At 40.8% G+C, this 21,323-nt stretch overlaps 1 protein-coding gene across 4 annotated transcripts in view; it reads right to left on the reverse strand.

Annotated features, from left to right (window-relative positions):
- CEP170B (centrosomal protein 170B) overlaps nt 1-21,323 on the reverse strand; it is a 97,912-nt gene that overhangs the window by 49,714 nt on the left and 26,875 nt on the right. For all 4 annotated transcript variants that reach the window (XM_077266365.1, XM_077266356.1, XM_077266348.1 and 1 more), the window contains exons 3-9: nt 15,837-15,926; nt 12,695-12,775; nt 10,893-10,949; nt 10,185-10,326; nt 7,964-8,077; nt 5,045-5,518; nt 1,636-2,408 (exon numbers count right to left, since the gene is read on the reverse strand). In XM_077266365.1, the coding sequence (XP_077122480.1) occupies nt 1,636-2,408; nt 5,045-5,518; nt 7,964-8,077; nt 10,185-10,326; nt 10,893-10,949; nt 12,695-12,775; nt 15,837-15,926 (1,731 nt within the window). The remainder of the gene's footprint in view (nt 1-1,635; nt 2,409-5,044; nt 5,519-7,963; nt 8,078-10,184; nt 10,327-10,892; nt 10,950-12,694; nt 12,776-15,836; nt 15,927-21,323) is intronic.

The raw sequence follows: 21,323 nt of genomic DNA on the forward strand, positions 1-21,323 counted from the left end.
ATGCCATGACTGAGGACAGTGCCATGTCCAAAATGCGCCGGATATCCCTTGAAGGCACCTTCACTTATACCTGAATTTTAAGCGGTTTTAAATAAAAACAGTGAAGTTTTAATCCAAACCAGCTGGAGTCTTCCGTCCATTGTCTTTGTATCGTGAGCCTAACAGGATTAATTATTGGCAAGTAGATTTAGCTGGTGAACTCTGTGTGGCCATGTGCACACGTTCAGTATTTTTCGCGTTTTTTTCGCGTTTTTTCGCTATAAAAACGCTAACATATGCCTCCTATTATTTACAGTGTATTCCGCATTTTTTGTGCAAATGTTGCATTTTTTTCCGCAAAAAAATCGCATCGCGGAAAAAAAAGCAACATGTTCATTAAAAATGCGGAATTGCGGGGATTCCGCACACCTAGGAGTGCATTGATCTGCTTACTTCTCACACGGGGCTGTGCACACCATGCGGGAAGTAAGCAGATTATATGCGGTTGGTACCCAGGGTGGAGGAGAGGAGACTCTCCTCCACGGACTGGGCACCATATAATTGGTCAAAAAAAAAGAATTAAAATAAAAAATAGTGATATACTCCCCTTCGATGGCCCCCGAAGTGTTCCCGCCTCTCACTGCTGCATGCTGCCTCTTCGGTTCCTAAAGATGGTGTGGTTCAGGACCTGCGATGACGTTGCTGTCTTGTGATTGGTCGCGAGACCGGTCATGTGACCGCTCACGTGACCGCGACTTCATCGAAGGTCCTGAACCGCACCATCTATAGGAACGGACGCCGCTGAGGATATCGGCTGTCTCCAGAGGGTGAGTATAACCATTTTTTTATTTTTTTTATTATTTTTAAACATTCTATCTTTTACTATTGATGCTGCATAGGCAGCATCTATAGTAAAAAGTTGGTCACACTTGTCAAACACTATGTTTGACAAGTGTGACCAACCTGTCAGTCAGTTCTCCAAGCGATGCTACAGATCGCTTGAAAAACTTTAGCATTCTGCAAGCTAATTACGCTTGCAAAATGCTAAAAAAACGCGAAAAAAACGGGAAAAAAAACGCAAAAAAAAAAATGCGGATTTCTTGCAGAAAATTTCCGGTTTTCTTCAGGAAATTTCTGCAAGAAATCCTGACGTGTGCACATACCCTGTCTATAACATTGCTCAATGTGTCTCCTTGCTCCACTGTCCAAGCCTGTGCATCATACACATCAAATGAAACTATGCTAGACCTGCTAATCCTAGTGGGATTGACCCACGATCTAATATGCATAGGGTAAACTCAACTCTTCCCAATGGAAAAAGATGGATTAAAAATGTTGGATTCCAATATGACTGATCTTTTGCTCCGATAGAAGAAAGGATGCCACCCTCTCCCCATAGAGATAAATGGAGTGGAGAATACATGTGAATGGGCAGATTTAGACTAAGACCGTTGCTTCCCCAATACTGGAGAGAAGCAGTAGATTTGTTTGAATGGGGATGTTATATCTCAATATGGCTCCCCAAATTGGAAGATTACAGGGACTATATTTTAGTATGTCAGGAATATTTATTTGAAAAGATAGGAAAACACCTGAACAGATCTAATTTTCTCTTGTCTAAGAAGGTAGGAAAAAAAGATGAATCTTCACTTTTACCTGGTCTATCATTTTCCGAGCCTCTTCAACCTCCTTATCTTGATTCTCTGTTTCAATAGTATATGTCCCAGCATCACTTAGGCTGTCTTCCTCTTCGGCTTTCTTTACCCTCATTGGTCTACATTCAGGAGGTGGTGTTACACATCGAGGAGCAGACGGCCCCATTATGGAGGATTGTACTTGTTGGCTTGCTGGTGGTGCGACTACTGATGATAACGCCAAAGTCATAGGTTTTTCTACCGAGTCTCTTGAAACCTCCGCTTGCTCCCGTAGATACTCCGCCACAAACTCTTGAGCAAGCTTGGATTTCTTTCCAATGCTACCAAAGCTTTTCACTGGAGGTTTAGCCGTTACAGGGCCTGCAGTGCTTATTCGATCCTCAGTCTTTTCTCTCCTGAATGAATTGGACCTCTGTGGGAAAGAAGAATTTGCCAGTGGTTTTGGAACTACAGGGACTGTGGTTGTTCCATTAGTGGTCAGCTTTTCAGCAACTAGAACCCCTTTCCTTTTGTCATTTTTGCCTTTGTTGGCAGGGTCAGCTTCATTTTGTGAAGAGTTTGCACTGTGTGTGAACGACTGAGACCTCTTTTTCCGAGGTGCATCGTCGTCAAAGAATTCTATAACGAATGCTTGCTGATTGTGCAGCAACTCTTCAGGCTCCCTCTTTATCTGGCGTTGAAGCTTGATCTGGTCAGACTGTACATTCTCCTTCTCAGGAACAGGTCCTGGTGGATCTTCTGAATCACTCTGCGTACCATCTTCATGTCGATTACCTGAAACAATGGATAGAATACATAATTCAATCACCAGATTTAAGGGATTGTTTAATCGGGGATGGTTAATTTTCCCTTGCATTGTGCAGTGGTTATTCAAATGAGAGGCTGCGCACGTAATGCAAGAATGGCTCAAGCCCTTCACAATGGGAGCTACATTAAGGCAATGTTCACACAGACTTGTTTGCACTGTTCACAAATGACAAGGTTTTTTTTAAGTGGAAACCACCTCAGAAAATTTTTACATTTGGCAGGAATTTTTAAAATTTTAGTTATGAATGTTTTTTTCCTAAAGCTTTTTTTGTTACAATTAATTTGACTTTGTGCTTTATTGGAACAGTTGCTATCAAGTGATATACATTTTTAATTTATATTTATTTTTTCTTTTAAACACCAGTATTCAGGAAAAGACAAACACTTAAGAGAAAAGAATTTTGTATGAACAGCAAAGTGGATTTCCCATAAAACAGAAAGAGTTTTCCATATGTTTTTAAGTGGTCTTTAAGGAGGATTTTTAAGTTGATTTGCTCCAAAAAAACTCCTAAAAAAGCCTGTGTGAATATAAACATACAGAGTCTTTCTTCTTAGATGGGTTTCAAGTAGTGGGTCTATGACTTCCAACATGTAGATAGAGTTGTCTTATATGAGCTCTACAAGACTGAGCATATTAGTTTTGTTCCCATCTACAGCGGGGGAAATAAGTATTTGATCCCTTGCTGATTTTGTAAGTTTGCCCACTGACAGGACATGAACAGTCTATAATTTTAAAGGGTAGGTTAATTTTAAAATTGAGAGAGAATATCAAAAATAAAATCCAGAAAATCACATTGTATAAATTATATACATTTATTTGCATTTTGCAGTGAGATATAAGTATTTGATCCCAATGGAATACAAGACTTAATACTTGGTTGCAAAACCCTTCTTGGCAAGCACAGAGTCAGATGTTTTTTTGTAGTTGATGATGAGGTTTGCAGACGTCAGGAGGAATTTTGGTCCACTCCTCTTTGCAGATCATCTCTAAATCATTAAGATTTTGAGGCTGTCATTTGGCTACTCTGAGCTTCAACTCCCTCCATAAGTTTTCTATGGGATTAAGGTTTGGAGACTGGATAGGCCACTCCATGACCTTAGTGTGCTTCTTTTTGAGACACTCCTTTGATGCCTTGGCTGTATGTTTTGGGTCATTGTCTTGCATGAAGACCCAGCCATGACCCATTTTTAATGTCCTGGTGGAGGGAAGGAGGTTGTCCCTCAGGATTTTACGGTACATGGCTCCATCCATTCTCCCATTGATGCGGTGAAGTAGTCCTGTGCCCTTAGCAGAGAAACACCCCCAAAACATAATGTTTCCACTTCCATGCTTGACAGTGGGGACGGCATTCTTTGGGTCATAGGCAGCATTTCTCTTCCTCGAAACACGGCGAGTTGAGCTAATGCCAAAGACCTCAGTTTTTCTCATCTGACCACAGCACCCTCTCCCAATCACTCACAGAATCATCCAGGTGTTCATTGGCAAACTACAGATGGGCCTGCACATGTGCCTTCTTGAGCAGGGGAACCTTGCAGGCACTGCAGGATTTTAAACCTTTATGGCGTAATGTGTTACCAATGATTTTCTTGGTGATTGTGGTCCCAGCTGCCTTGAGATTATTAACAAGTTCCCCCTGTGTAGTTTTAGGCTGACCTCTCACCTTCCTCATGATCAAGGATACCCCACTAGGTGAGATTTTGCATGGTGCCCCAGATCGATGTCTCAATTGACAGTCATTTTGTATTTCTTTCATTTTCTTACTTTTGCACCAACAGTTGTCTCCTTCTCACCCAGCATCTTACTTATGGTTTTGTAGGCCATTCCAGCTTTGTGCAGATTTATGATCTTGTCCCTGACATCCTTAGAAAGCTCTTTGGTTTTGCTCATGTAGTAGAGGTTAGAGTCTGACTGATTTTGAGTCTGTGGACAGGAGTCTTTTATAAAAGGTGACCATGTAAGACAGCTGTCTTTAAATGCAGGTAACGAGTTGAGACGAGTCTAACTGGTCTGTAGGAGCTAGAACTCTTAATGGTTGGTAGGGGATCAAATACTTATTTCTCACTGCAAAATGCAAATACATTTATATAATTTATACAATCTAATTTTCTGGATTTTATTTTTGATATTCTCTCTCAATTTTAAAATTAACCTACCCTTAAAATTATAGACTGTTCATGTCTTTGTCAGTGGGCAAACTTACAAAATCAGCAAGGGTTCAAATACTTATTTCCCCCACTGTACTAGCTACTACGTCATCTACCAGCTGGACTGGCGGAGCTAAGAGGTCAAGCCGCATGAGCTTACAAAATCTGTTTTCAAGGTAAGTGGCACAGTGAAGTCACAGAGGTGACTCAATAAGATTAGGAGTAGATAGGGAGTGGCTGCCAGGTCACATGCCCCATGTCTGAAGTCAAATGTATGAACCAACAGGACACTCTGCCATAGTCATGATATTTAGAGACAGGACTAGGAAGGTGATCCGAATCTTCATTCTTGGGTGAGGACCAGCTTTAACCTGTAGACACAAACTAAATAAAAATCCATATGGAATAGAACCGTGCCCACATGCCCTACGTCACATCATTTCAGTTATCCAACTTACCTTTGAGAATCCTATTGTGAATGGGAAGGTCACTTTTCGTACTGTAGACATCTTCCCCAGGAGATGGCCTTCTTATTAAGCTTGGATCATTTTGAACCAACCAGTCAGCTACTTTATTTTCAACAGATATCATTTCATTTGGGCCCATTTCTTTCCCTACTGCCTTCCTCTGTCTCATAGAGAACTTAGTGACATGGTCCTTAATCTTTATCCTTCCAGGTCGACAGTCATCAAACTCAATGGTGAAAGAGGCATGGCTCTGCATAACAGGGGGTGTAATGGTATCTGTATCTTTAGTAGGGATTTCATGGACTTGGGTTTCTGGAGATTTGGCTGGTTGCTGAAAGTCTTTTGTAGGAATTTCAAAGTAGCTGGGTTCTCTTCGGAATGAGTAGAGCGATTGGTCAGTAGGATCTCTGTATCCTAAGCGGTCGTTCATTTCTTCTTCATGTTGAGATAATTCTTTTGGCCGATCTAAAACGTAATAGCAAAGTAACGGTATGTAAATAAAAAAAGCATTTCCAACAAAAATTTGCTGATGTAAGAAAGAATTTTTTTCTGTTAGATGATAGAAGTCAAAATGCATCATAGGACTATGGTTAGTTTAAAAGATTATGTAAAACATTGATCTTCAGGAGCGTTCAATCTCCCAGATTTTTCTGGCTTCCTGGAAAGAGCAGGGCTCTTCTGACTGATTGACAGTTTGGATCAGTGGCATGGTTGAATCACTGGTCTGAACCATGTGCTCTCAGATGCTGCAAACACACCCAACTTTGCCTCTGCAGTATCAGAAAAGCACAAGGAGACGGTAGCTGACCAGATTCGGCGATCTCACCAGGATACAAGCTCTTTAGGGCTTCTGTAAAGAGCATTATTAAAGAGCTGCCCTCCTTGCCTTGGAAACCAGCCACTGCTGGTACACTGGAGAGGTTACCTGGTCAAGGAGCAATAAACAAGAACCTTAAAAATTCTCTTCGTTATTGAGAACAAAGAGGATTTTTACAGAAAAACAAATTACAACTTTTTAGGTTTCTGCAAGCAATTTGCAATTTTAACCATAAATGATGCTGAAAAAACTACTCTCAAGGAACTGGGAATGGGAACTGGTGAGGAGGTACAATGCAATGCATCTAGAGAAAAATATCTCAAGTCTGCTGGACTTCCAGTGGTTCCATGTGAATAAGAGGGGTATGGTGTAGGGTATCTTACATCTAACGTAAATTTGCAAATTGTCAGAAAAATATATAGAATGCTATTTTTGCCCAATTGGAGGCCTGAATCACTAAACATCACCCAGAGATGTAACATGAAATTCCTGAGCCCAATACAAAATCTGTAACAGGGCATGTATAATACTAGTGCTTTCTTATCTGGAAGAGGTCTTGGGGCGCCAAGTATGAGCAGGAGTCTGGTACCTCTCCAACTTCTACTCCCTTGCTTACAGCCTCTGGTGGCGGCTTATCTCTTTTCAGACTAGGACATGTTGAGATATTGAAATTCAACTTGCCAAATCATTGTTTTCCCCAACATGTGCTGTCAGGAAAGTCAGGACACCCGAAAGCACATTCGACAGTGTGCTGACCACCTAAAGGGGCATCACAACCTCAAATTATGCCATGTATTAAGTAGGACCAAACAGCAGTAATCCTCCCAACAAATAAAATAAAGGAAGCCTGGCGTTATGGGCAGACAGCAAAGCTTTTGTTTATTGGATTTCTTTCCTAGTCACCAGCAGTAAATGGGAGAAAGAAACTTTGGTTTTACAAACCAAATTTCACAGATCAAAAGAACATATTGCTGAGAAGCAAAAAAACTGTATATGAGAACATACACCAAAGTGAACCAGTGTAATAAATGTGAACCTAGGCATAAAATATAACTATTGGCTGAAACCAACAATGATCCCAACAACGGGCACAATCAGCTGACCATTAGCTAGTAGATACTTTGAGTGCCACTGTTGCAGAACCTCAGGGCTTCAAGCAACCAATCAATAACTGTCGTGCCTTTGTTTTATAGAAAGATGTTCTGCAGCAGATGAACTTTATCTTGTATAACACAGTCAAGTCAATTAAATGCTTTCCGCGGAACTCCTGACTTGAACTCCGCAGTTTCATTATGCCCATCAGGTGTTGAGGTATGCATCTGCTTTGTGTATGAATGAAACAGAGCTAGCTCAGGGCTCTTTATCCTGTGCACATTTATGGGGCCAGAGGAAATGGATCTCCACTGTAGATTCCTCTGCTTTTTGGCAACTGATTCTAATGCTGCAATTACCACACGTATTGATTGATATGAAAGAGAAATTTTCTATTGGAAATCCCCTTCAATATAATCTGTCTGATGAATGAGTTTTCTGCTACAGAAGGACTGAGGGTGTGGAAAGCACCCAGCTACGGTATATTTTGGAAAAGACCCAATACGTAAAAAATAAAACCTTTCATGACTCAAGATAACAAGCTATGTAGTTATTTACAAAGCAGGGATTAAGAAAAGTGGTCAAGTAAAAAAAGAAGTGGGAGAGTTAACAGTCCAACGCAATTATTAAACCACATCCATCAATGCTACAGCACGTAAGAGGGTCCATCTTTGATGCGTGGCCAGTGATATTTGACTCAATACCCCTGTTGCCTTGACATTAAGATAGTAAATGTGAGCAGGAGGTCATTCAGATTAGGCAACTGTAAACTTTATTGTTTTGTGGGGGGGGTTCAAAAAGGTGATAATGTTATTCTTAGAAAGGGCAGTCAGGAGCATCATTACGACTTATTTGGACTCTGAGAAAGCAATAGTACTTTCTAAAGGGATCACTCAGGAGACTTTGTCACTCAGTCTATTAATGGGTTAGAGGACACAATACTTGCCTTGCCCAGCACTGGCAACTCATGCTATGCCAACTGTTATAAAATACTTCCTTACCAGAATAGTGATCTTCTGGCCTCCGACCTTCATGTTGCTCATGCATGTTATTATCATCATCATCTCCCCACCAAGATGGCTGACCATAAAGAGGTGTGCGATAGATAGAAGATTCTAAGGAAATAAAGTCATCAGGTTATATAATATGGTCAGATTGTTCTGAATGTCTGTCACCTGCATACACATATATTATAAAGACTCGCATGGACACAATCTGATACTAGACCACTATATAGAATGTAGGGGTTCACTTTGGGCCACCTAAGAAACATTTTGGTGTGATTTCCTGATAATGGCTGCTTATCATTCAATGATGGAAAAATTAAAGTCTGTGCCAAAAGATTTTTTTGTATATGTATCCTGAACTACCGGTATGATAACACCTCAAAAATCTAAAGACAATCCATCACATAGTTGCCAACAGTCACAAATTTGCAGGACTGTCCAGAATTTGGGAAATTTAGGCTTATCACTTTTCAAAAAAGGGATGTATTTTTGTAATACCCACCAAAAAAATGGGTGTTCTAGTTCAGGATGGGCTGTACTGATGGAGTTATTAGACACCCTTCTTGCATCAGCCAAGATGATGGTAAGTTACCGTATTCCCAGCATCCCAAATTGTAGTGCACATGCTAGACTATGCCAAAAAGTAACAGTGGTATTAACTTGCAAGATATTCCACATAAATGTTGTCCAATTTTTCAAACACATGTTAAAGGATTACAAAAACATGGCTGCCTTCTTCCAAAAACAGCACGACACACCTAACCATAGGTTGTGTGCAGTATTGCAGCTCAGCTCCATTTACTTCAAGCTGAACTGCAATGGCAGTCAAAACTTAACCGCCTTTACCTTCCAGTCTGGTCAATCTCAGTGCCCAAACAACAATAATGGTGTCTGCAGCTTAAAAAGGACCTCTCACCGGTTCATAAGTGGGCTTTTTTTTTTTACTTATTGTATTACTGCTGATCCCCTTTGTTTTAAAAAATAAACCATAAGGTTCCTTAGATACAGTACTTTTTATTTGGTGCTACGTTTTATGGGCTTTACAAGGTGGTATGGCTCCTCTGGGGCGTGTCCTTAGGCTGTTTTGCATTATTATCCTGTGAGCCATGCCTACTTGGTAAAGACGATAAAAAAATTAGCTCTAAATAATAATGCCCCTATCTCTGGAACCGTATGGTGGATTTAATTGAAACATAAAGCTGAATATTCAGGTGAGCATCAGGAATAAAATTAGAGGCAAACCTGGCTCCTTTTGACCTCTTTAAAGGTAAGTGGGTTGGGGTAGGAACAGCAAAGGCTATGGCTACATAGACATCACATGTTATAATAATTGTGTTAACAGATGTAGGGCATATTTTTTATAGGGGTCTTTATCTACGATCCCATTCATTTGGCGAAGACACATAACCACAACAACCCCTTGCCCTTCCCCCCATGCATCTACTATCTTGGAAGATTTTAATTTTAGAATATATGAGGAAATTAAAGCATATTTAGTTGTTTATGGATGTACCCTGTAATATTTTTAGCTAACTCCCGGACATAAGAGGTGTGTGTGTGCGCACGTGTGTGTGTGTGTGTGTGTGTGTTTGATTGTGTGTGTGTGTGTGTATGTATGTGTGTGTATATATATTTTGCTTTTATGCCCTGGTGTTGCCTTTTTTCCCCTCTTATCCCTTTAATTACAAATTTGCAAATTACGTATATTGCAGAGGACCCCTTTATGTCTGCATTTATGGTATGCTTGACACATTTGGGATCATTTAGGTTTGCGGTCAGCAGCCATTAATTGACCATAGATCAGCTACATAGAAGACATTCACACACAAGGCATTGAATAGCCTGTTGACACAGGTTGACCACACTTTCCAGCACACAAAACGATTGTTAATAAGATCGTTCTGTGCACATAGATTGTCATTGTTCTCAGCAGCACATGTGCTGTTTATACAGGTTGATGTGCTGCTAAGAATGAGAATTTTTAAGCAAGTCAAAAGATAGTTTAACCCAATGATCGAGCCTGTTTACACTGCACGATTATTGGAAAGCGAATGTTTCTAGGAGCGTTTGTTCCCGATTGTCGGCCAGTGCAAGTGCAACCCTAGTGCAGATTGTGGTGATATTGTCTGTGTAGATTAGAGTATATGTTAGGAGATAGACGTTAGGTGCACAAACTATCCAAAAGGGCAAACATAAGTAAAGATATAAGACGTACCACTCTGTTGCGCTTTCTTGTCAGCCTTCTCCTGTTTCCCTGGCGTTGAATCCACTTGGGGTAGTTGGTCCTTGACATGCTCTGGTCTTGATGATACTGCCGACTTTAAACTCATCTGAAGTTGGCTGGTGTATTTTTCGTGCTGGAGATAAAAGATATTACATCTTTCAAATCATTTATAAAACTATCAGTCTGTGAGATGTTGGGTGAAGATGACCAAGAATAGGTCTTTCCTAATGATCATCAGTCCTTCATCAATTTACATGACACCCATACACATTAAACTTAAGTCAAGTTAACCTGCTGTTATTGGCAGAATCGGCCAACAGTCTAATGTGTATGGGGGCCTACAGACTCTTCCCCAACAGATGATGTCAGAGGAGAGAAGGATCCACCATGTTCGATTTCCAATGGCTTATCCTTTACTTCTCCTGGAGATCAGCCCCCGCCAGATTCCCGTCTCATAAAAAAAAAAAAACACAGTGCTCGGCTGAGCCAAATGTTCCCGTGTACAGAGGAGACGGAGTGATAACGGTTCAAGTAACAGCTATCTAACAGTTATGGAGGACTCTATGCATTGGTTTCATAACTCCTCAGATTTACATAGTTCAGCACTAGTTTTCTTATCCCAATCTAACCAGTTGATAGAAAAAGTTTTCAGACTTGGTTAAGTTCTTTCATACTAAGATTACTTATGTAATTACTGACCTTTAATGCCTCCTCTGGGACCTTATGCTGAATCTGTTCCAACACGTACATATTAAAATGTATTGAGATAGATAAGGAAAAACCGTCAACACCAGGACTCATCCATTAATGATGACTGGCCAACACCCCAGAAACCAACATACAGACAAAAACACTGGAAGGAGACACTGAGGCATGGATCAATCTCTCTTTCCCTAATCTGGGCATTGTCTTTGCCATTTCCAGCAGACTCAGTTGGTCACATTGTAAGAGGAAGTGGATTAATACCAGTCCGTATTCCTACAATTTAGGCCTCTTTCTTTCACCGTTGTGGAGTCTATACATAGATGTAAATCAATGTACATGGGATAGGTAAGAACCTGCTGTCAAACCATGGAAGCATTGCTGGTAAAAGTGCATCTGTCATCATGTTATATCTCTTGCACAAGGTAAAGTCATGTGCACAGAGCAGATATGGCAGCACACAACGTCCTGCTAAAGTTCAATATAAAGGAGCCATTGGCAATATTGTATTGTCCCTCTGTATGTTACAGTACTCCCCCGAGAAGAAATGCAATATCTTAGTGAAAAAAAAAGTGAAGCCGCTTTGTAAAAAATGTTCATTACCCTTCACCTAAAGATCCTAAGCATAACTGTGTGTCTCCATGATTATAGACTACAAACAACCCAGTGTAGTCTGATCCTGCAGTTATACTCCATTTCATCCACCTCCTATTTCTTGAAATCCCACTGAAGTTATAAAAAAAGGTGACATGACTGAAGGATCATACTACATAGAGTTTGTAAAAATATTTAAAAAAATTGAGCTTGGGTTTAACATAGTATACGTGCAGCACATAAACGCATGTTCACATTGGCCATTAAACAGACAAAACCTTCAAGAAACAAATTGATCATAAACCCTGCTTTACCTAAATAAGAAAAAAAGCAAAAGTGTATTTAAATAACACAGGGTTCTTAGTAATACTGCTTTTGATTTAAAGAAAAGCTTAAAAGCCATCCCACCATCGGCAAGGTGACCTTGTTCGGGATGGTCCTACACGGTCTAATATTAAAAACCTTACCATGTGAACATGCGTTTATGTGCTGCATGTACACCAACTTAAAACCAAGCTCAATTTTTTTGTGTTTCTTTTTTGCATGTTTGCATTTTGTGCAAGCCAGGTTATTGCCTCCCTTCGAGCTGGATATTACATTTAAATAGCTTCCCATGGCTGGTGTCCACAGTTTGGGACCTGGTCCTTGGTCTGCCCTTATACACATTGAGGTCAACTCTACACATGGTAAGGTTTTTAATATTAGACAGTGTAGGACCGTTCCGAACAAGGTCACCTTGCTGATGTTAGGTTGGCTTTTATGCCATTTTGATCAAAAACAGTGTTTACTAAGAAGCCTGAGTTATTTAAATGCACTTTTGCTTTTGACTTATTTAGCTACAGAAGGGTTTATGATTATATTTTGTTTCTTACATAGAGTTTGTAGTCCTTTATCATGGAGACACATAGGTCTGCCTAGGAGCTGTAGACAATACACTAGTCATTGCTTTATCTATAGTACTAGATGCATTAGATCGATAGTCATACAGCCCCCTATTTATGGTAATGTAGGTTCATTCTGTATCTAGGACTCCATCCTGATCTTAATGCATTCCTGCAGAAATCAGAAAAGCTCTCAGAAATTCTCCTGACTCACGTGGCTGCGGAGTCTCTAATCTGCTTTACTGTGACCTTGCACAAACCGCCTGCCAACAGAAAGAGCGGAGCCATAAACCCAGCTGTTAGTGCAAGAATTTACTAAAGGATATCGTAGCCAAAGCGAATGACATCGTTGAGTTTAAGAGTTATGTATTTCTGGTCCGGTATCCTCACGTCATTCACAAATGTCTGTAAAGAGAAGGCAGAAATGGCTTTATTAATGAAAAATTGGTAGCAAGTTAAACAACAAGCCATCTCGGGGTTATCTGTCTTATCCATACTTAAAGAGATTTTCTGCTTTCAGAAAACCTTGGTCCTCAGACAGTTTGTTTTAAAAAGACAAACAGTCTGTAGCGCTGACATCACATCCTTGAAAGTCATCAGCTCTGGCTATTCCGCCTTCCCACCCTTGAGTGTCAGCTTTCTTCTTCTGCACTGATGCGCTGATCTTAGCAGTCACTAACTGGGCTTCTTGATAAAGTTTTGATAAAATAACTTATCTGCTGCAGCTCTTCTAGTCTTCTTTATGCAGGAAAAGCTGCCAATCAATTTTGCCGGTGAGGTTAGAGAAATCTAAACACTGAGAAGACTAGAAGAGCTGCAGCAGATAAAACAGTGATTTTATGAAAAGTTTAGCAAAATGCCCAGTTAGTGACTGCTAAAATCAGCGTATCGGGCCCAATTTTAAAGGGGTTTCCCTATAACAAAGTTAATTTTAATCAACAGATCTTGGTATAAATTTCCACAATTGGATGTGTATAAATAAAATGTTCCTGTGCTGAGATAATCTTATAAATGTGTCCCTGCTGTGTACTGTGTAATGGCCGTGTCTGACCGTACAGGAACATGGTCTGATCATGCCACAGCTCCTAGGCAGAGGGGGAGGCAAAAGAGAGTATATAGACAGAACAGCATAGGTTTGCAGCTGATTCTGTGAGATAAAACATTGCTTCAAAACAGGCAGGGAAATGATTTTCCTCACAAAAAGAATAAGCCGTGATCCCCTGCTGTAATGTCTGTATATTATTTTGCTTCCCTCCCTGCCCAGGAGCTGTGGCACGATCAGACCATGTCCCTGTACGGTCAGACACGGCCATTACACAGTACACAGCAGGGGCACATTTATAAGATTATCTCAGCACAGGAACATTTTATTTATACACATCCAATTGTGGAACTTATTATACCAAGATCTATTAATTAAAATGTAATTTGTTTGTGTGAAAACCCCTTTAAGCTGCCCTAATGTGGTGTAAACCTGGTGACAGATTCTCTTTACCCTCTTCCTGACAACCAACGTACATGAACAGAGCAAGATGGGAACAGGAACACCAGAACTGAGTCCACACCACACCTAGCAGGTGCCAGCTGTATTACACAGACCGTATCTGCCTCTAACCCTGTAAATGCCGCTGTCCATCTCTGACTGCGGCATTTAAGGTGTGGCGCTCTTGAGGAGCACCAACTCTTATGAAGGCAAGTCACAGGCTGGGCTTCACAGGAGACTGTGATTTTACTATATACTACAATACACTAAGTTACTGCCCTTGGAAGAAGGGGAAGGGAAAATAAAAACAAAATTATAAAATCAAAAATTGGCTGCTGATGGGAAGGAGTTAAAAACATTGGTACCAGGCACTGCACTAGTGAATATGACTGTCTGGACCTCGCGCAGCTGTTTGGAGTTTTAATACGCCCGGCCAGACAATAATACCATGGCAGAGACTTTTCCATTACAAGACACAGATTAAGGCTACTATTTTTGTTCACAACATTGCATATTTATACCCAATCTCCAAGCCGGGATATCATTTACTAGGGACTATTTTCTGCTGTGGCAAAACCATGCTGTACTTAATTCTAAACATGTAATTTTGTTTGTAGTGTTAAAAGAAACCTGTTACTACTAGAGTCATGCTGCTCGAACCACAGGCAGAATGAATGAGAGCTAGTGATGAGCGAACGTGCTGGGATAAGGTGTTATCTGTGCATGCTCGGATGCTAACCGAGTGACTTCGGCGTGCTCGAATAATATGTTCGAGTCCCCGCGGCTGCATGTCTCATGGCTTTTCAACAGCTGCAACACATGCGGGCAATGACTAAAACAGGTAACCCCCTGCATGTGTTGCAGATGTTGAACAGCCGCTAGACATGCAGCCGCGGGGAGTTGAACATATTATTCGAGCAGGCCGAAGTCACTGGGTTAGCACCCGAGCATGCTCGCTTCATCACTAGTCGGAGCTCGATGCGGCCGGGGACGATAGGGAGAGATCTGACCAGTCCGGTGAAGTCCCCTTCCAGGTTCTCCTTCCTTGCTCCAGTTGAGAGAGTGCCATCTGTCATCAACGAGAGTGGTGTGGGGAAAACCTGGCCGGGGGAAGCGCACGGGACTAGTCTGGTCACTTCCTATAGTTTGTAAAGCTAGCTGGGGACTATGGGGAGATACCGAATTAATTCAATGCCAACCCAGCCAACTTCTTTCTGCTCCAATCCAGTTGATTAATAAGTAAGTCTCTCGCTATCTACACACATGGGAGAGGTCTGTCAAATCAACTGTAGAAGAGATGGGGACTAACAATGTTAGTCACAACTTTGTCTTTTGCCCCCGACCACCTTGTCAAGCTAAGAAAGACCACAGCAGAGCAGAAGAAAACATACTCTGCTGCAATCAAACCTGGCTCTGGTTTAATGTGACCCGCGCAGCATGAACTTACCGACTGGCTCCCTTTAAAGAGAAAATTGGTTACGTCTAGTCGTGCTCACCTGTGCTACACTGTGTAGTGGTTAAAGGCTTGCACAGGATTAGAAAACACTCTGCTCCTTTTTTATTTTTTAAACAGCGCCACATCTGTACTCAGGTTGTGTGTGGTATTGCAGCTCAGCCTCACTTGATTGGAGCCAAGTTGTAATACCGGACAATTTGTTGTTTTTGTTTTTTTTATGTAACTTTGTACACCCATTTTGACCCAATCTATCATTGAAGAAAAGTCGACCGTGGGACTGTTTTAATCCATAGGTTTTTAGAGATATTAAACCCTAATAATAAAATCAGAAAATAAGGGGCAGCTACAGCAGGATTTATAGGGGATTTATATGGGGACTTTAATAATAATAAAAAAAAATAAGTACAAAATGTGAAATATTATAAAAAAACAAAAAAACAATGGTTTTGTATGATCAGTATAATCTGGTGAAAAGTTTACTTAAACTGTTGCAAAGTTCACAATTTAGCATGTAATCATGAACCTACCCCATTCAGGCTCCCGAGGTCCTTCACACGATGCTCGTCTTTTTCGCTGTCATAGTTGATGACGGCGTGCTGTTTATCCACACTGCGGGACTAAGAAGACACAGATCTATAATTCTCTGCAGACAACGAACATTCAACAAAGATTTGTAGAAAAACGTAAAGTCTAATGAATCTCAGAAATTAATCTCTAATCCTATTATTCCCACTGATGCAAATCAAACAAAAAAGCTTCTTAACCCACAGACTGCAGGCCCTACCGACCGTAAAGACAAGTCCACCTCTGCTCACTGTGCACTGGTGAACGTTACACAATGGGGGAAATTAATCATGAATGTTGGCAGTTTTTGGGGGGGCGTAGTTTGCCTTTTTTCTTTTTTTTTTACATTTTTTTTTCTGGCAGATTTCACTTTTTTTAATGTGTTTGCATCAGGGCCATCAGTTTACTTTGCTGTCGGGAAATGCGGTGGTTGCTTGGTGGCAGCACTTCTCATTTGCACATTTTTGGCACAAGCTACAGCTGAAAAATGCCACAAAAGAATAATAAATGATACATTTTCCCAACGGCATTTTTGACAGTACCAATGTCAAGGAGTCGGCCAAAGTGAAATGGAATGAGTGATCTACCATTATAAGAAAAGTTTTCCAAAAGAAACAGCACCACCCTTGTTCATAGGCTGTCAACTTTTTGAATCAGGGCTACCATCCAAGAACAATTCAAAACCAAATTACAAGAGCCATCAGAATATCAAGGAATCACCTGCTACATTACAAAGCTAAAGAAGAAAATAATCGGGTGCCTCTAGTAGTTGCCAAATCTGGAGGTGCTAAGGGGAGCTGCACGGAAATTACGACCTTTACTACCAAAAGATGCCCGCTTACAATCCATTTTTCCAGACCCCCCACTACCATGTTTTAGGCAGCCCCCAAATCAAAGAAGTATCATTGTCAGAAGCGCCCTATCCTCTCAAACAGCTGCAGGAACCACCACACAATAAGAGAAAAGAGACTAAAAAAAAAAAGATCTACCTGTGGCCAAACATTTTTGTATCCTTGATCACAGCACCACAGACCTGAAATTACTTGTATTGAAAGGTAACTTCAAATCTCAGAGAGACAGGAGAATCTGGGAATATAAACTGATGACAACCTTTGACACACTTAGTGCAGGAATGAATGTGTCGTATGGATTTATGTCTTTTTACATCAATTAAGGAATTTGCACTTCAGACCATGTGGGGTCATCATAACAGAACCAGACCCCAATCAGAGGACAACAAAACATTCACACTCCTTATCTATGAACTGTTCCAATATTTATGGACACAACTGTTTATCACTTATCACTCTCCCATAATGACAGTCCTGTGCTGTGTTGTGTATAAATATGTGATTCTTCAGAATTTGTATTAGTCTATGCCTGATGAAGAGACCTGTGTAGTCTCGAAAGCTTGCAATTTGTTACCATCTTTTCAGTTAGCCATTAAAAGGTATCAACCACTGAGGACTCTCAATTCTAAATATTTTTCTATCTACTGGATATCACGGTACCAAGATATATATCTTTCCTGTAGTAAAGTCTATGAGATTTCAGAAATCTCGTGCACACACTGGTTTTATTTTCCTGACCGATTTGGAAAACTGCTGCACTTTATTAAAAACGCCAGCATGTCATTTTTCTTTCAGCGCTTTTTCTGCATATTTGCAGCATTTTTTTTGCCCACAGCAAAAAGGTAAGAGCAAAAAGGTAGCAAAAAAAAAAAATGATGAGGTTTTGCTGCGTTTTTGGTGCAAAGACCTATGGAAGTTAAATCATGCTTTTTGGGGGGCCCACTAAACTTTATCAACATGCACCAGAGACAACAAAAAACCTAGAGAGCAGATTTTGCCTGCGGGAAAAAAAACGCAGTAAAAGCGCAACGCGTGAACATAGCCTTATTCAAACATCTGTTATTTTTTTTTGTATGAGATAAACAGAGGATTTTTTTTTTACTCGATTGTCAGAGTTTGGTCCTCATGTCATCAGTTTTTCCTGTACGTGAAAATCTATTATTTTCCTATGTAGCAGTTCGTGAAAATCAGACCACGCCCAAATGTCATCCGAGTGCTGCCCAATTTTTTCATGGATCCATAGGCTATGTTCACACGCTGAATTTTTGCTGATAATTTTCCGCTTGCAAAACCTGCTCTTGACAGTAAAGAAGTTGCTTATAAAAAGCAGGTTTTGCTGAATTTTTGCTGCTGCGTCTCTTGTGCATGTTGATAAAGTTTAGTGCTACCCAAAAAAAAAATCATGATTTATCTTCTCTAGGTTTTGGCACCAAAAACACAGATACCTGTGATTGTTTGCACTTACCCATTGTTTCCTATGGGTGAAAAATTCTGCAAATAAGCTGAAAGAAGGGACATGCTGCATTTAAAAAAAAATGCAGCAGTTTTCCAAATCAGCCAAGAAAATAAAACCAGTGTTTGCTGGTACTGTAAGACGCAGTGAAAAATTTGCATTATAAAAACACAGCAAAAAAAATTATGAAAAAGAAGATAGCCATAGAGATGCATAGTCTGACTCTTGGAACAATATCAAACACGTCACCGTGATTTTGCATGGGTCAGTGAAAAGTCAAGGACCTATATACAACCCCATTCACCATTACAGGTACGAGGGCTATACAAGAAAAGCCGATGTCTGAATCAGCCCCTAAAGAGGAAGTCTTGATCCCTCGCTGCTCAGAAACGTAGAAATTAGCATTAGATGTGTCATTTCAAATCTTGTACTTGGGGATGATCTAGATTAAGAGGATTGGTGACCAGGTGAAAAATGGCCATTTTTGCTCTTATTTTTATTCCCGGTTCTCCTCAGAGTATGCCGTTTTTTGTTTCTTTAAAATCCGCCGTACAGTTCCAGAGATATGGGCCTTTTTATGAAGTGCTAACTGCTAGGAGGCATGGCTCACAGTAAATATGCAGAGCAGCTTAAAGACACACCCCAGAGGATCCTGTGAGTCACGCCCCTCTGGCAAAGAATTAAAAATTTGCACTAAACAGAAAAGATCATATCTCTGGAACTGTACAGAAGGCTTTTAAAAGACAAACATCAGATTAATCAGGGAAGCAGTGGGAATAAAATACAATTTAAAAAAAAGGACACATTACACCTGATGACAGGTCCCCTTTAAGTTGCAGACCCCGTGATCGTTGTTTGGGCACTGAATTTCAACACACTTGGAATATGACACAATTACTGTCAGCTCCCTTGATGTGACTGTCTTAGGACATACTTTAAATTCCTGTAAAACAACAAGTCTCAGAAACAGAATTATTTTATTCCTGGGTGTCTATTCATACATCTCAAGGCAGAGAAACAACTGAGTGTTTCTATCACAGCGAGCGACCCTATATAATGTCCATTCAGTGCCAACAGTTTTAGACAACGTAGGGAAACACCTCAATGAAAGGGGGATCTGTCCCCAAAATGTACAATGTGAACAGCATACATTATTAAATAGATGCTGGACCTTATGTGTGTAACGCTCGCGCCCTGTCTGGATTGCGCGAGCGTGGGGTGTGTGGCCCCACTGTGCCACAAATCAGACTACCCTGGAAGGGGTGTGACTAAGTAGTAGTGTCACTGGAGCCTCTAGTGGTGAGGTCAGGCTTGTGCGGCAGGTAGCTGCCAGGTACCACTCCAGGATGGTGTCAGGCTGTGGCGGCTGATCCCTCCGGGGGACGGAACACTGACAGGCAGGCGGGCACGGCTGAGACACTGGCAAATAGGCACAGCTAACGGGACTGGAACCAGTATGGGAAAGTCAGGAACATAGACAGGTATGCGTAGTATATGGAGACAGGTAGGGACCTCTTCACACTGGAGGAACAGGGACAGATTGAAGGAGGACAGGAACACGGACAGGTATGAGAAATATATCGGAACAGGTAGGGACCTGTTCAGACTGCAGAACAAAGACCCGCGAGGTGCGGAACGAGAGCGGAGCAGAGCCACAAGGAGCGGAGCAGGGCAGAACTGCAAATTGCAGAGCAAGAGCAGAACAGAATCGCAGAGGGCAGAACCGCAGAGCGAGAGCAGGACGGAACCGCAAGCGGAACAGAGAGCAGAACAGCCATCCTCTTTGGTATATATATATATATATATATATATATATATATATATATATATATATATATATATATATATATATATATATATATAGCCAATATGACATGGATTTTCAAAATAAGTACACCAGCCTCATCAGGTCCAAATGCACATTGTATTGTGAAATCTGCAAAAAAATTATTTATTTATTTTGGGGGGGGGGGCATTCATGAAGGAATAACAGAGGACTGGTACAACGCTGAATTTCTAACATATAAAAACAACTAAGGTATATCTCATAATATTTAATATTTTTTAGCAAAAGACAAGTGAGGAGAGCTGACAGGTACTTCTTAAAGGGTCTTTCCAGGAATACATGATAATGGAAGGTAATCGTGTCCCGTCCAATGGCTCAGGCATTTATCCGCTTATTGCTACAGGTCGGGCCCTGACTGATCATGTCTGTCGCCGACACTCAGTGGTTAATCATAAAGTTCTCTTGGCTGCACATTCTTGTTTATCCAGACTCTTACTGATGACATCACCGGCCTTGTCAGGGCAATGATGCAAATAAGAACCTGGCAGCTGTACAGTCCTGGAACGTATACAAAGGGCAGGGTACAATGGCAGTGGTGAGGTCATTTATCCTGTGGATTACTACAATAATTGCTATACCTGCAAGGGGAACGGCAAGCTGGTACAATACCTGAAAACCTTCGATATTATCTTTCCTCAGTATACGATTATTAACATGAGCTCATTTATAAGGAGCAGTGAAAGATAGGGCACTTTATTATTTACACAGTCACAATAAGGTCCCTAGTGCTCTGTGGAGCCAGTCCCAAACTGCAAACTGTGCTATACGAATGGGAATAGGGCATTAAGGGGTTAAAGGTATCCCATTGCTTGTGTTAATCCTAATAAGTCCAAATCTGTTGCTAAACTAGATTTTCACACTTTAGATGATATGTTTAGGCAAGTTTTGTCATAAGTGTAAACCTAGAGGAGAACCTGAGCTCCTTAATACAGGACAATAGATTGCACAGTTCATATCCGCCAACAGTCCTGATCTTTCATGGTTCAGACCCCTGAAGACTATCCAAAAAAGGGTGGCGTTTATGCGAATCATACCTAAGGGTGAATGTTCCTTCTCAGGTGAGGATGAAATGTCTCAAATTTTTACTTTTGAAGAGGATGCGTCACTTGCCATACTATGTCATTTTTTTTTTACGGGATGTAAATGCTGCTGTTCTCCTGAATATGGGGCTGTTCTTCTTCTCTTTCTGCGCCTCTCCGTTTCTGAGATATGGCATCCTCTTCTACTGTATGTATGTATGCATGTGCGTGCGTATGTGCATGTGCGTATGTATAATTATATATATATATATATATATATA

The sequence above is a fragment of the Ranitomeya variabilis genome, chromosome 1 (genome assembly GCF_051348905.1).
Source record: "Ranitomeya variabilis isolate aRanVar5 chromosome 1, aRanVar5.hap1, whole genome shotgun sequence".
Taxonomy (NCBI): domain Eukaryota; kingdom Metazoa; phylum Chordata; class Amphibia; order Anura; family Dendrobatidae; genus Ranitomeya; species Ranitomeya variabilis.